Source organism: Quercus robur, chromosome 11 (genome assembly GCF_932294415.1).
Source record: "Quercus robur chromosome 11, dhQueRobu3.1, whole genome shotgun sequence".
Lineage (NCBI taxonomy): Eukaryota > Viridiplantae > Streptophyta > Magnoliopsida > Fagales > Fagaceae > Quercus > Quercus robur.
The window spans coordinates 6,583,910-6,598,920 of record NC_065544.1 but is presented as its reverse complement, the minus strand read 5'-3'; the positions used below and the strand labels follow the sequence as shown (position 1 = coordinate 6,598,920).

General features: G+C 32.6%; 1 protein-coding gene across 1 annotated transcript in view; it reads left to right on the top strand.

The window, feature by feature from the left end:
- Nucleotides 1-705: 705 nt before the first annotated feature.
- LOC126705458 (cyclic nucleotide-gated ion channel 1-like) overlaps nucleotides 706-15,011 on the top strand; it is a 28,032-nt gene continuing 13,726 nt past the window's right edge. The window contains exons 1-4 of the mRNA XM_050404484.1: nucleotides 706-827; nucleotides 1,205-1,335; nucleotides 3,865-4,228; nucleotides 9,876-10,088. Of these exons, the coding sequence (XP_050260441.1) occupies nucleotides 1,265-1,335; nucleotides 3,865-4,228; nucleotides 9,876-10,088 (648 nt within the window). The 5' untranslated portion in view covers nucleotides 706-827; nucleotides 1,205-1,264. The remainder of the gene's footprint in view (nucleotides 828-1,204; nucleotides 1,336-3,864; nucleotides 4,229-9,875; nucleotides 10,089-15,011) is intronic.

Below are 15,011 nucleotides of genomic sequence, written 5' to 3'. Positions count from 1 at the left end.
TGTGTCCAAAAGTCATATACAATGCACATGATGATCATGTAGACGCTTAAACACATTTCATTTTCTATTGTTAATACTAAATGAGTACTAACTTGGATTTTCATTAAAAATAGAAAATTCATACGTTGGTCCCCTCAATTCAATTGAAATCCTCGGTCCATCCCCTTCCACCCATAGATTCTAAACTTATCTCATAACTAGTACTAAGTCTGTATGGGTGTGTTGATTATTTATTTCCTTAAATATGTTTATCCATGCAAAACTTGTGATAAATAATTATCCGGTTTAAGTCTTGAATAATTCATTATAGTTGCAATTCTGATATCTAATAGTAACTAAATATTTTGGGTCTAAACATGTTTTTCAGAGATATACGTATATATAGTTGCAAATCTGATATCTAATAGTAACTAAATATTTTGTATATAAAAAAGAAAAACAATTATTTGTATCATTCCATTATATGATATTTTGTTAATATTAAATAAATACTAATTTGAATTTTCATTAAAATAGAAAATTCATACGTTGCCCCCCTCCATTAAAATCCTATCTCCATCCCTTTCCACCCATATTTTATTTATTGGTGAAAAAGACAAGCATAGGAAGACTTGAGGGAATGATCAGTGTGAATGGTTCATATTACTCACCAATTAAGATCATGATGACAGGTCTTAATCTTATTTATTACTTTCAGCTGCTTCTGCACCTCCGCATGCTCTTAAAATTCTATAAGAAAGCCAGTTTCTGCCACTCTTTGTTTTGTCCAAATTCCCTTTCCTCTTGTTCTGCCTTGTAAAATGCAAGCTACTTGAGTTTGTGATCAGGTTCAATTAGACATTCTCTTTCTCAATAAGGGGTTACCTTTTATTTTTTTTCTTGAACAAGTATTCGTTCCATTAAATTTAACCCAAGAAAGAACGAGGGGGTATGCTAAGGTCAATACCAGACCAATAGACCACGCAGTCTCAACCAAGCCAACTTCACTATATTTTCAACCACCCATTAAGGAGACATATATCTTGTGATGCTATTTATAACTCCAAAAAAAAAAAAAATATTTAGAAATACTTGTTGTTTACTTTTATTATATTTTTGAACAATTAGGTCAATAGCCTTATTTTTCATTAATATTGTTGCACTTTGAAATAAATGAAAAATTTGTTAGTACGTATTGTCTAATCTCTGTTTTCCATTTCTCCAGGGATCAAAATTCAAACTTTTTTTGTAAAGCTCGTCGGGTTGTGTAAACATTGTTCAGAGGATGGATCCTCCACGAGCTTCAGGTACGACTACTCATCGCCAAAGTGACCAAACGCAAGGGAACGATGCAAGGTAGTTTCATTTTCTCTACTTACATGCTAAAAATGACTTTTTTCTTTTTTCTTTTGGCCAGTAGTCTAACAAATTTAGTCCTAAATTGTTGCGGTTTTCTTTTAATAAATAAATCGGTTATTATTAGGCTATCAGCTCAAACATTTTTCAAGAAGATTTCGCATGTCTGTTTTATTCTATTGTCCACTAGTATATTTACTAGAGTGTGCATAGGTAGGATGGATTGAGTCGGGTTGGAGGGTTTTTTTCAACCCAACTCACTATGATGGGTTAAAAAAAAATCCAACCTAACCCAATTCATCACAAAGGTCCAACCCAACCCACGTGGATTGGGTTGGACAAATTTTTTTAATTGCTATTATTAATATTAAATTGAGAATTAGAACACCGTCACCACAAATAAGAGCAAATTTATAACCAAATAATATAATACTGAGTATAACACAAAATCAATACAAATCATATGAGAACTTAAGATTTGGGTTTTGTTTAGGAAGAGGGGTAAAAAAGTAAATAAAAATATTTACAATATATTTTTTAAATTTTAAATATATATTAAATATTGGTGGGTCGGGTCAGGTTAGGTGGATTTGTGAATCTTATGACTCAAATCCAACCCAGCTCACTGTAAAACAAATTGACACATATATATATATATATATTAGGGGCCGGGACCAAAATGGTATAGTTCAGGGATTGGATCATCGACAAGCATTAGGTATGAGTAATCTTAGCCCATCGCTAGAGAACGATGAAAGATAGTTTCTTTTTCTCTACTTATGTGCTAAAAACAACTTTTTTTTGCTTTTTCTTTTTTTCTTCTTTTGGCCAATAGTCTAACAAACTTAGTTCTAAATTGTTGTTGTTTTCTTTAACAAATAAATTGGTTATTATTAGGCTCTCAACTAAAATATTTTTCAAGAAGATTTTGTATGTCTGTTCTATTCTGTTTTCCACTAGTATTTACTAGTGCCTAGTGGTGTGTATGGGTCATGGTTTTAAAAACCGAACAGGTCAAAGAACCGTTTTTTTTTTTTAATTTCCGGTTCAACCCCGGTTTTTGACCGTTTTTTGGCCGGTTTTCCGGTTATTGACCGGTTTTTGACCGGTTATTGACCTTTTAACCGGACCGGGTTGGCCTCCGGTTCCCGGTTGAACCGGTCGGACCGGCCGGTCCGGTCCGGTTTTTAAAACAGTGGTATGGGTTGAGTTGAAGGGTTTTTTCAACTTAATCCATCATGGTGGGTTACAAAAATTTAACCCAATTCAATCCATCACAGGGATCCAACTGAACCCATGTGGATCGGGTTGGATCCATGGTTTGGACAGATTTTTTTTTTTTAATTACTATTATTAACATTAAATTGAGAATTAGAACACTACCACTACAAATAAGAGCAAATTTATCACCAAATAATTCTAAGTATAACACCAAATCAACACAAATTATAAGAAGAGAACTAAAGATTTGGGTTTTATTTAGGAAGAGGGGTAAAAATGTAAATAAAAATATTTTTAAAATTTAAATATATATTAAATATAAGTAGGTCGGGTCGGGTTAGATTCATACAAAATAAAATCATTTGAAATTAAATAGTGAATAAGTGCATATGAATAATTTTGACCTTACTCAAAATTGAAAACCAATTCATCGACTAGCTAGAGAGCAGAACCCCCAAAGCATAATGGTCCAAGTTGAACCATGATTCGAAGACCAAGTAATTGATTGCTGATTTAGCAAAGAAGAAAATGTTGCAGCCTTAAGCTATTTATTACCAAAAGTACTGATAAAAATTCGAATTTACATATGCTTTTGCCAAGTTAATTCAAAGTAATTTTTATTATTCAATTTGAATTAAATTATTATAATATTTTCTTTAATTCAACATATTATTAATGCTAATTGCTCTATAAAATTCCAAAATAATGCACTCCAATCATCTTGTGCAAAAGAGTGGGAGTCTCGAAAGAAAACATATATATAGTTCCACTAATTCAACTTCTTATGTGCATAAGAGTGGTAATTGGTTAGGTTTGGGATGGACTAGCCTCTTTCCAATCCCAAACTTTTTAAATATGAGGAATTCCATTCCAAACTTTTTTTTTTTTTTTAATAGAGAGAAAGCAGTGCGTATGTACTTTGTTATAAAAATCTAGTTTTCTTGTAAATAGAATTAATGATAGAGATATTTTAATTTTTAATAAATAGTGAATTTCAGTTATGTCAAATGATAAAATCTCTTAGTATTCAATAAAAAAATTGAAGTTCGATCTTCACTTACACCAAAAACTAATTAGCATTTTGACTTAATGATAAAGAATCATCGTTATAAAACACACGTTACAGGTTGAAAGTTGAGTAAGGTTAGCTTATATTAGTTTAAGGTGTACAAAGTCAACATAACTCAGTCCTAATACATAATTTTTTTTTTTTAAAAAAAGAAGATCCTAATACTGAATCTGATAGTGTTTAACTTTTTGTTTTTTTTAAGACAACCTATAATTTTATGTTTGCCATGTTTTGTTCAGGAATGAGGATAGGGATATCGAGGAGCAACGTCCCAGCAAGGTTGTTGACGGTTGCAGTATCGTCAAATATTTGTATTCTTTCGTACGCTTGCAGTATCGTCAAATATTTGTATTCTTTCGTACGCTTGCAGTATCACTGGATCCCTTGTTCTTTTACGTTCCCCTGATCAAAGAAGACAAAAAGTGCATTGGGTTAAACAATGTGGTGTGGACCATAGCTGTTGTTTCGCGATCGGTCGTCGATGCCGTTTTCCTAGTGCATTTTGTAGTGGAATACATGATACGACGTGATGAACTCAAAAATGGTCGAAGGCACTTATGGTTCATCATGTTGAACGTTCTAGCTATTCTGCCTATTCCACAGGTAAGGGAGACTTAGCTACATTGTAAGTTGGAAAAATACTATTTTTACGTATTTTTCTAATAATTTGGAACTAACAAAAAAGACTTTTATATATATATATATATATATATATATATATACATATGTATACTTCTTCTTTTTCTTTTTCTTTTTTTCTTTTTTGACGTAAGCCTTCAAAAAGTTATTAAGTACTCAGGATTAAGCATTAGCTTATATATACATATGTATACTTCTTCTTTTTCTTTTTCTTTTTTTCTTTTTTGACGTAAGCCTTCAAAAAGTTATTAAGTACTCAGGATTAAGCATTAGCTTGTTATATCTTTATGTAGCAAACTATTATATTAAGTACTGTGTAATCCCGTGTATATGTACAGGTATCATTAAAAAAAATTACAATTATACCGTACAAATTATACATAGTATTAGCTTACACTTTTTTTAAACCATACATTTTTAAAATATGTAATAGTTTCTCATTTTATATATATATATATATATATATATGATTTAGAATTTAATTGGTTTTAGACTCTTCAGTTTTTGCACCTAGTATTTCACTTGTCACAAAAATTAAAAACTTAAGATAGACACGTGGCGAAAAATTGAACTCCAATTGAAATCTAATTTAGAATCGAATTGGATTCGGACTTTTCGATTTTTACACTCAATAATTTACTTAATACAAAATAAAAAATTGAATGGGACAAATAGCGCAAAATTGAGAATTAAATTAAAATCTAATTGGATTTTCTCTAAGTTTTGGCTATTAATATATATTTTATTTATTTTATGTAATTGAATTTTTTTTTTCATAGATTAACCTCGGTTGAACTTCAGTCCGACCTCAAAAATATGAGCTATAGTACTTCAAAGCAAATAAAAATACATCAAATGCTCATAAGGGAATACAACTGAGCTGGTACTCCAAAGCCCACAAAATTACATCTAATGCAAAAATTAACTTTACCAGTTGAATTTTTGTACTTATGTTATATTATTTTCTTAATTAAATGACTTGCTTTTATTAACTTGAAGTTCCAAGTTAGAAATACTCTAAAAATATTCGCTTAAATGGAAAATTGATTACAAAAATATTTTTGATAATAATCATGATTACATATACAAGCATTTACAATCAAAAATATTTTTGATAATAATTTATTTTTATTATCAATAAAATACAAACTCTTAAAGTCACAGGTGTGTGTATCTTTGAAAGCTCGATAATCTAAATGCTAGAGCTAATTAAGACCCCCAATTTTAATTAAGACTTAATTCATTTTAATCTAAATACAATTAATGCGGAATATACGTAATTATCAAATTAATTAATCAAAATACTCAACAATTGCATGGATGAACATATAAGTGCAAGGCAAATATGTAAAGGCAGTAGGGAAAAGAAACTCAAGTCCAAGATAACATGTGAAGTGTTATCGAAGATGAAAATCGAATAACTCAGCGTATAAACCTCTTTGCGGCCCTTTGATAGGCCAAAAACGAATTGACCCCTTGTGATAAATTAACCAATTAATTTAGCCAAGTGAATTAATTAAGTTAATTAACATGCAAATGCGTGATAGCACAAACAAATCACCAATAAACTAACTATGTAGCGGAAAATAAATTTGACACGGTGATTTGTTTACGAATGAGGAAAATCTACACAGCAAAAACCCCATCAGGTGATTTCCAAGTCACCACTCCCGAAATTCCACTATTATCACAACAAGTGGTTACAAGTAAAGAAATCTCAGTATCTTATACCAACTTACAATTGAACCCTTACCCCAATACCCAATTGGACTTGTTCTGTAGTGACAATTTCTCCTTTTGATGCACAGCTCCTAAGTACATGACTAACCAATTGTGCGAATCCTAGTATGCGACTTCAATCACCAACTAGAGAAGGTTGTTAATTGCAAAGTTATTCAGTTCATTCCAACGATGAAGATCAAGAAGATGCTTGGTCACAAAACCCTTTTGTGCACAAATATAGCAACTTCTTCAAGAACGATGAACTAGGGCAAATTTTGTCTCCGGTCACAATTTGTTTGAACAAACTTTGCTCAACACTTATGCAACTTATGAATACTTTGACGGCCCTTAAAATAATTCTTTTATATGTCTAGGGTTGTGAGAAAAGAAAGCCCGAACACAAAATCGGATTGGAGTCAAAACAGAACTGGAATTCTATTTTTCATAAAACTTGACAGATACCTGTCTGTCGAGATGCTGTCGAGCAGCTATCGAGCCATGGGGCTGGAACAGCTTCTTAAGCTCGATAGATAGCTAGTTGTCGAGCTTTAATGACAGGCACTTCTTCAGCTTGTTTCTTGGACAAACTTGCATGTCTTCAACACTTGATCTTGAAACATAGTTTCTTCAAGTATTAAACACATCCTAGATCTACCCAAATACAAGTAAAGTGTGTTTTGTTAAAGAATTAGCCAATTACATAAAATAGTGGCATATGTTCCTAACAAGTGAATCACATATGTCCTAACACCCTTCAAGCCGAAATGATCCACTAGTGAATAAGTTGGAGTACAAGGATAACCAAAAAGACCCCCAAGCCTAATCTACCCAAAGTACTTGAGCCCTCCAAGCTCCAGCTACCAACAGACTTTACTGAGCCTTGTCTTCACTAGCTTCCTAGATCCCATAATACTGTCTGATTGTACCACCAAGCCTTACCGGCTTATTTTGGAAAAGACCCAATGCTTCCCAAGCTCCAAAACACTCTCTACACTCTGAATGGGTGTGGGTTGTGTTTGGGTACAATCTCCTCTCAAGGTATAACAATGGGAGATGGGAGAAGAAGAGACTACATAGGAATTTTTACTTAAGGATGAGTAGCTCTCTCTAAAAGGTGGGTGTTGTGAAAACTAATCTCTAGGGTTTTCTCTCTGATAGCCTCTTCACAATTTTGTGAGCAATGAAGGTATATATAGTGTGGGTGAAGGATTGGAAAGTCACACTTAAATCCAGCTAGTTAATGTATCTCACGAGTTGGCCAAGTCATGACTGACTTGCAAAACAGACTGACTGTTGAACTTCCTCAAGTGCTCCTCACATGGTCTTTTCGTGGGTGCTGCAATCCCAAGCCAGTCACGAGCAAGTCGCGAGATCAACTGTCTTGAGCAATCTAAACCAACTTAATACTATACCCATTACAATTAAATTCCACAAAATATAAGGAAATAGATTAATGAAATTTCAACACTTTTTATCATGAAATACAGACAACATAAATATTATGTAAAAACCATAACTTTACAATCTTTTATCCCAAAAACTAGTATAAAATATATTTCAACTATCAAACCAATGGTCTTCTCAAAATAATAATAATAATAATAATAATAAAATTATCAAACCAATGGCGAAGCCACCGTAGGTGCCACCCCCAATCCACCCCCTCCCCTGCCATTTTTTTTTAATTCCTAAATAGATATTAATTATATATATTTATTTATTTATGTGTATGTAGTCCAATTTTTTATTTTAAATTATTAGATATTTATACTTATGACTAAATGATACTTTCGGTTACTGAAATTTGGTGTTTTTGGTCCTTGCAATTTAAAAAGTTCTAATTTGGTTCCTAAAATTTTAAAAAGAAACAATTTGGTCTCTCCACTTTTTATACATTACTAACCGGGGTTGAGGCACCCCATTTTTGGGGGACCAAGTCGAATCAACCAAATATTTAAGGAACCAAAATTGAACCAATCTCATATTTAAGGGATATAAATCGAACTTACCTTAAATTTTAGGGACCAAAACAAAGCATTTTAATTTTGAAGGACCAAAATTAAAATTACACAAAATTTCAAGGACCAGAGGTATAATTTATCCATAAAATTATTTGTTTGATTATATAAATTTTATATCAAAGTCTATGGTTTCTAATATTAATTTGAATAAATTCACGATCCTATATATTGTTGATGAGTTGCATGTATATACTAATAATTCGGTATTCATAAATTTATAATGAATATATATTAAAATAAAATGGAAAACAGAAAAAGAATTGAGCTTCCTTCTCATAAAAATGATAGTTGATTGAAGATAAATTAAAGATATTGAATCTATTTTGTCAATCTTGATTCTTGACTCAAGTTTGTTGATGTTTAATAGGTATATTCTATGTAGTACACATTTGGATAATAAAATACTTGATTTATATTTTGATCTTTGTTTATAGCACAATGTTACATATCCAACTACACATAGTAGGAATATAATGTATTCAAAGAAAAAAAAATAGTAATCATCATATTTATATTCGACCCCATGAAATAATTTCTGGCATCACCACTACTTCAAATATAGTCACCTTATCCCAATTTTTAAGGTTGTCAAAATCAGGATCCTATGTAGGATCGTAGGAGGTAGGTAGGATCGTAGATCGTAGGATCAGATCGTGAATCGTAAGATCCTACCTATTTTCAAATTTTAAGCAAAAAATACATTGATAGTAACTTTATATGTTGAGTAATCACGTTAATTATGAATTCATTCATTAAAAAATAAAGATTTGCATCATATAATGTAATTTACATGCCCTATATCGTTATGTCCATACTAATGAAACAAATATATTTAAGTTTTGACACAATGTATCTAAAAATTTTAATACATGTTTAATTAGCAACTAAATACCAAGATGTTATCGACACATATGGAAAATATTTTCCAGTTTCTAAGTTCCAAATCCAAAATAAGTTAAGCTAGTTAGCAAATGAAAATTAGCTTATTACAATATGAAATCTAAATTAGAATTCTCATTCTAAGGTAAACTAGCTAATTATAAATATGAAATCCAAAAGGCAACGTCATTGAGAGTGCTGAGAGGTGATGGGTTTTAGGGTTCTTGAGAGGAGGCACGACTTTGGGATTGATGTTTCTAAATATTTAGGTTTTTTGTTTGAACTTTAAACTTAAGTACTATGGATTTTTTTGAGGTTTTCTTTTGACAAAGATGTAAATTTGGGACTTCAAATTGTTATTGGGTAGTTGATAACCAGTTGGGCTTGTAGGTTTAGTTGAATTATCTTAGCCCAAACCAATCCCATCAAAGAAAAAATTAAATAAAATAAAATAAAAAGAAGCTTAAACCAAAAACACATGTTTTGGTAGGATCGGTAGGATCTCATACGATCCTATAAGATTTTACACAATCCTACGATTCTATACGATCCTACACGATCCTAGATACGTTCCTACCATTTTTACGATCCTACTACGATTCTAAACGTTTTGGTGAGATGAGGTCATAAAATCGTTCAATCCTACGATCCAGATCACGATTTTGACAACCATGCTAATGTTTCTAATTCCTATTTCTTAATAGCAGTACCTAACTGCCTATATTATAAAGATCTAACATGTAATTTTCAACAGACAAAAAATACTAAATTTTTTCTTGGATAAGGAATATTAAGTTACTTTTATTTTACAACAAAAATATTTTCCTTTAATAAAAAAATTCAAATATATTAGTAATAAATCAAAATGTGAATTTGAAAAATTTTCTAATACACAAATAATTACTATTTTCTTTAAATTATCATCGTCCTACAAATAATTAGATTATATCCATTGACTCTAAAAACAAAATTTGTTGTAATCCATTCAGGTGGTAATGCCAAGCATGTATTCAGTGATGAGACGGACAAAATCTTCAAATATAACAATCTTGAACTCTCTAATTCTTTTGCAATATGGGCCAAGAGTTTTCCAAATCTACCGATACTGGAAGGAACTCAACAGAGAAGGGGAATCTAATAATAAGGCTTCCCAACGGTTCAAAGCTACATGGAATTTATTTCTATACATCCTTGCTGGTCATGTAAGTTTGCTTACGTAGTAATTTCATATTCTTTATTTTTAATCTTCGCAAATGTTGATTCTTTTATCAATGTATTGTTGTCTTTCTTAATATTTAAATTCCAAATCAACCTTCTTCTCAAAAAAATCTAAACCAACCAAGCTTGCTTAATCAAAATCATATATTGAAGAAATATCCAAAAAAGAAAGAAAAATAAAAATTACAAATGTTTCATTTTATTAATTTTTAGAATTACCTAGATTAATTTTTTTTTTAAAATACCTCAAGAATGCTAATACATCGAAACTTAGAAGGTGCTATCTCGTGTAAGAGTTGTGTTGGGGAGATCATACCTTGGAAAGCCTCAAAATGGGTAGTTAATACAACATATATATAGGGACAACACTTAACTCAAAATGCCGGCTTAAACAATGGGTATGGGCCTAATTATGTAATATTAACCACTCACCATTCTCACTATTATTCAATGTGAGACTTCACTTATATATATATACCCAACAATCTGCCCCCTCACCTGTAAATCTTTGCCTCTCTATAGGCAACAAACAAGTCCCATTTGCTCTCTTTTGCCTTATGGACTTTTTCTTCTTCAACATGTCATCCATGAGCCTTATGTATGTCATCCATAAGAACCACATGTCAACCTCGTGTGCTCATTTTTTAGAACTTAGCCTGCACTACTGTCCATGGGAACCCTGCATCACACCATTTGGCAATACCCTTTTCTTGGATTTAATTTTTTTTTTTTTCAAGATTGTCTGTATGAGCTTCTATCGACTTGGTTGGTGTGATCCCTACTTGTGAAGGTTCCAAGTACACACATCCTGCTCCTGTGCTTTGGATGCCTTCATGCCTAATCTATGCAAAGTATTGATAGGCCAAAACGAATTGACCCCTCGTGATTAATTAACCAATTAATTTAGCCAAGTGGATTAATTAAGTTAATTAATATGCAAACGTATGGTAACACAAACAAATCACCAATAAACTAAGTATGCAGTGGAAAATAAATTAACACGGTGATTTGTTTATGAATGGGGAAAATCTACGCGGCAAAAACCCCACCGTGTAATTTTAAGATCACTACTCCCGAAATTCCACTATTATCAAAACAAGCGATTACAAGTAAAAGAATCCCAATACCTTATACCAACCTACAGTTGAACCCTTACCCTAATACCAAATTGGACTTGTTCTGAAGTGACAATTTCTCCTTTTAATGCACGGCTCCCAGTACGTGACTAACCAATTGCGCGGATCCCAGTACGTGATTTCAATCACCAACTAGAGAAGGTTGTTAGCTGCAAAGTTCTTTAGTCATCCCAACGATGAAGATCAAGAAGATGCTTGGTCACAAAACCCTGCAGTGCACAAACACAGCAACTTCTTCACAAGAATGATGAACTAGGACAAATTCTGTCTCCGGTCACAATTTGTTTGAACAAACTTTGCTCAACACTTGTACAATTTGTGAGCACTTTTACGGCCCTTAAAATAATCTTTTTATATGTTTAGGGTTGTAAGAAAAGAAAACTCAAACACATAATCACGGATTGGAGTTGTCGGGGGTGGTTTTTTGTGCGCGTAGCCACGTGCCTTTGGAGGTGTGGCTTTGCTAGGCCCGGATTTGTTTTGGGGAGGTCAACCCGAAACTCGACATTGGGCTACATAGACCAATGGCTACCGGTGTATTTTTAAGCCTACAAAATAGATAAAACCCAAAGTCTTAGAATCATGATAATGGTTGAAATAAATAAATAATATGCTTAGCATGATAGTTTTGATTAAATGGTGAGTTGATACGTTATTATTATGTATATTGAGTGATGTCCAATATTAGAAAATAATTAATTAGGTGTCAAATGTCCAACAATGGGATGAGTCCAATGGTCCATTCTAGTTGCAGTTCATAGTTCATGTTCATCACAATAAAGTATGTCTAGCAATGGTTTATGTCCAAGTAATATATGTCCATTGGTGGTATATGTCCAAATGATACAAGTCCAACAATGATTTATGTCCAAGTAATATATGTCCATTGGTGGTATATCAATTTATTAATATGTATGTTTATTATTAGTGAGACCATGTTTATTAAATGGTGAGATAATGGTAAAATGATATTGAGTTAACATATACTCAATAATGTAATTTCAAATATGAAGAAAACATTGACTTATCTTTTATGTTTCTGACTCCAGTCGTGTAGCATCACTTTGTTCTTCATGTGATTTGTGGCTCCAGCTGTATAATGTTGGTGAGCTTCATATTTTGTGGCTCTAGCCTTATAGTGTTACTGAGCTAATAAGATTCCAGCAGTATAATGACATTAGTTGAGTGGTATAATAATAATGAACAAAATATATTTGATAATATAAGTTTGAAGGTAAAATATAATGACTTATCTTTATAGTTTGGAGCTCCAACCGTAGGACAGCAGTGGACTTAGACATTTCAGCAGCGTGATAGAATGAGTCCAGCGATACAATATGATATTATGAGTCCTTCCACGGTGACTTCATGATTGAAGGGGAAAAATGGGTGCAACTGGAGGGAGAGAGAGTATGTTCAGCCGTGTGCATAGGTTGGTTAAGTTTATCTCCTTTCATCATACACTTAAATGACTTTCCCCATGTAATACTTTTTTAGTTTTTAGTCAAATATGAGTGATATTGCTTTCCATAAGAAGGACTTTTGATTTTATAAGTTTTTGTCTTTCATAAGAAAGGGCTTTTAGTAATAAGTTATTGGAAGAGTGTTTGATTTGTTTTAAGATGTGTGGAGATGGTAAGGAATATGTATATATTGTGAGATATGGTGTTTGTAATATGTATGGGAATTATATGTAGATACTTTGTTGGACATGGATCTTGTATATGTATAATTTGTGAGACATGGAGCTTAGAGATATATGAGAAGTATGTATGGGTATTTAGTGAGGAATGTGTTTTGTAAAATAAATGGAAGTATGAGATAGATAAATGAAAGTTAAATGTAGTAAAGGCTGCTGCTGGGATTGTTTTTTGTATTATGACATTGGTTTTGTTGCTTTCTAAGAATGGAGATTTTGTATAAGAAATAAAGAATGAGATGGAGATGTGTTTTTGGGCAACAAGATGATGATACTTCAGAATAATAGAGTGTGGGAAAGATGAGTAATGGGTAATGGTGTTGTAATATGTGTGTTGTGTTGTTATCTATGAAAAGAGGTTTTGTAAGAGGGATGAAGAAAGATATGGAAATCTTTTAGAGATATGGTAGCAAGATGAATGGAGTTTCAGAATATTGAAGATGAGAGAGGGCTAGTGTGTAATGGTGTGCTCTAAGAAGAGATATTTTTGTAAGGGAGATGGAGAAGTGAAAAAATGTGTATTTTGCAGCAAAATGAGTGAAGTTTCTGCATAAGAGGGTGAGATGGATTAGAGAGAGGGGGTCCCTTGGTGTGTGGCTTGGTCCTCTTTTATAGAGCCAAACTATATAACTAGTTGAAGGGAAACTAAATCAGGAAAAAACTTTGACAAAGTAAGTGGTCTTTTGTTTTTTGGCCAAAAGAAGAAAGTTTGAGACTTAATGGCTGAAATTATAGTTGTAACAGCTGTCAATCATAGCTGTTACAGCTGGATGATGTCATCTGAATGACATCATTTGCTTGGAGGAAAGTATTTGACATTAAATTCATGATTTGACTAAGGATGGTGAGATAAGCTTTATGAGATTTTTCTGGTACCACAGCTAGAGCTACTGCAGAATATGCTGGAACTGTTTCAGCTTCTGCAGAAACTGTTTCTGCTTCTGCTGGAGCTGTCTGCAGCTTCCGCTGGAGCTGTTTCAACTTGTGCAGAAGTTGTTGCAGCTTCCGCTGGAGCCATTTTTGGTGTTTTCAACTAAGTTTTCTCTTTTGGAAAATTACATGCTTAGTCCATATGTAATTTTGGTAAGTAATAGACTAGTTGGTTGATAGTTGATGAAGTTTTAGAGAGTAATTATGGTATTTTTGTGTCTTAACCAAATCTTAGAGAGTAAGGAGAGCATTTTAATGCTAGATATGAGATATTAAAATATATTTAGCCATGTGTATGGAATTGATTTAGATGATAATAATATAATTGATATGAAATACTATAATTACATCTTTAAACTTATATTATATGATGAACATTAATTTTTATGTAAAGAGCATGGAGAGTTTTACCATTTTAAGTGTGATGTGATATGAGAGGCTTACCCAAATGTTACCTACTGCACACTGACCCGTCAGAGTTCAAGGAATTGGGGAAGACACGTCAAGCAACATGCTTTCCTTTATCAACTTTGAACCATTGGAGCTTTACTAAACATACTTCTTGGCCCTCCAAACCACAACTCCCGAAATTCCCCCAATGAGACTCATGAGCTTGGATCATGAGCCAAAAATGAGATGATGTGCTATGAGCTTGGACCATGGGCTTTGACGCCTTTTTGTGCAAATATGGGCTCTTTTGGGCTTTAAAAGAGGTTTTCCCAAAATCCATGATAATGTTGACGTGGTGTGGGTCACCAATGAAATGAAGTCATATGGTGTGAAAAAATTTTCCTCAACAGGAGTCAAAACAGAACTGATACTCTGTTTTTCATAAACCTCGACAGATGCCTATCTGTCGAGCTGCTGTCAAGCCACGGGGCTGGAACAGCTTCTTAAGCTTGATAGATAGCTAGTTGTCGAGCTTTAATGATAGGCACTTCTTCAGCTTGTTTCTTGGACAGACTCGCATGGTTTTAACACTTGATCTTGAAACACAGTTTCTTGAAGTATTAAACACATCCTAGATCTACCCAAATACAAGTAAAGTGTGTTTTGTCAAAGGATTAGCCAATTACATAAAATAATGATATATGTTCCTAATAAGTGAATCACATATGTCCTAACAAGTATGTTTCCATCCG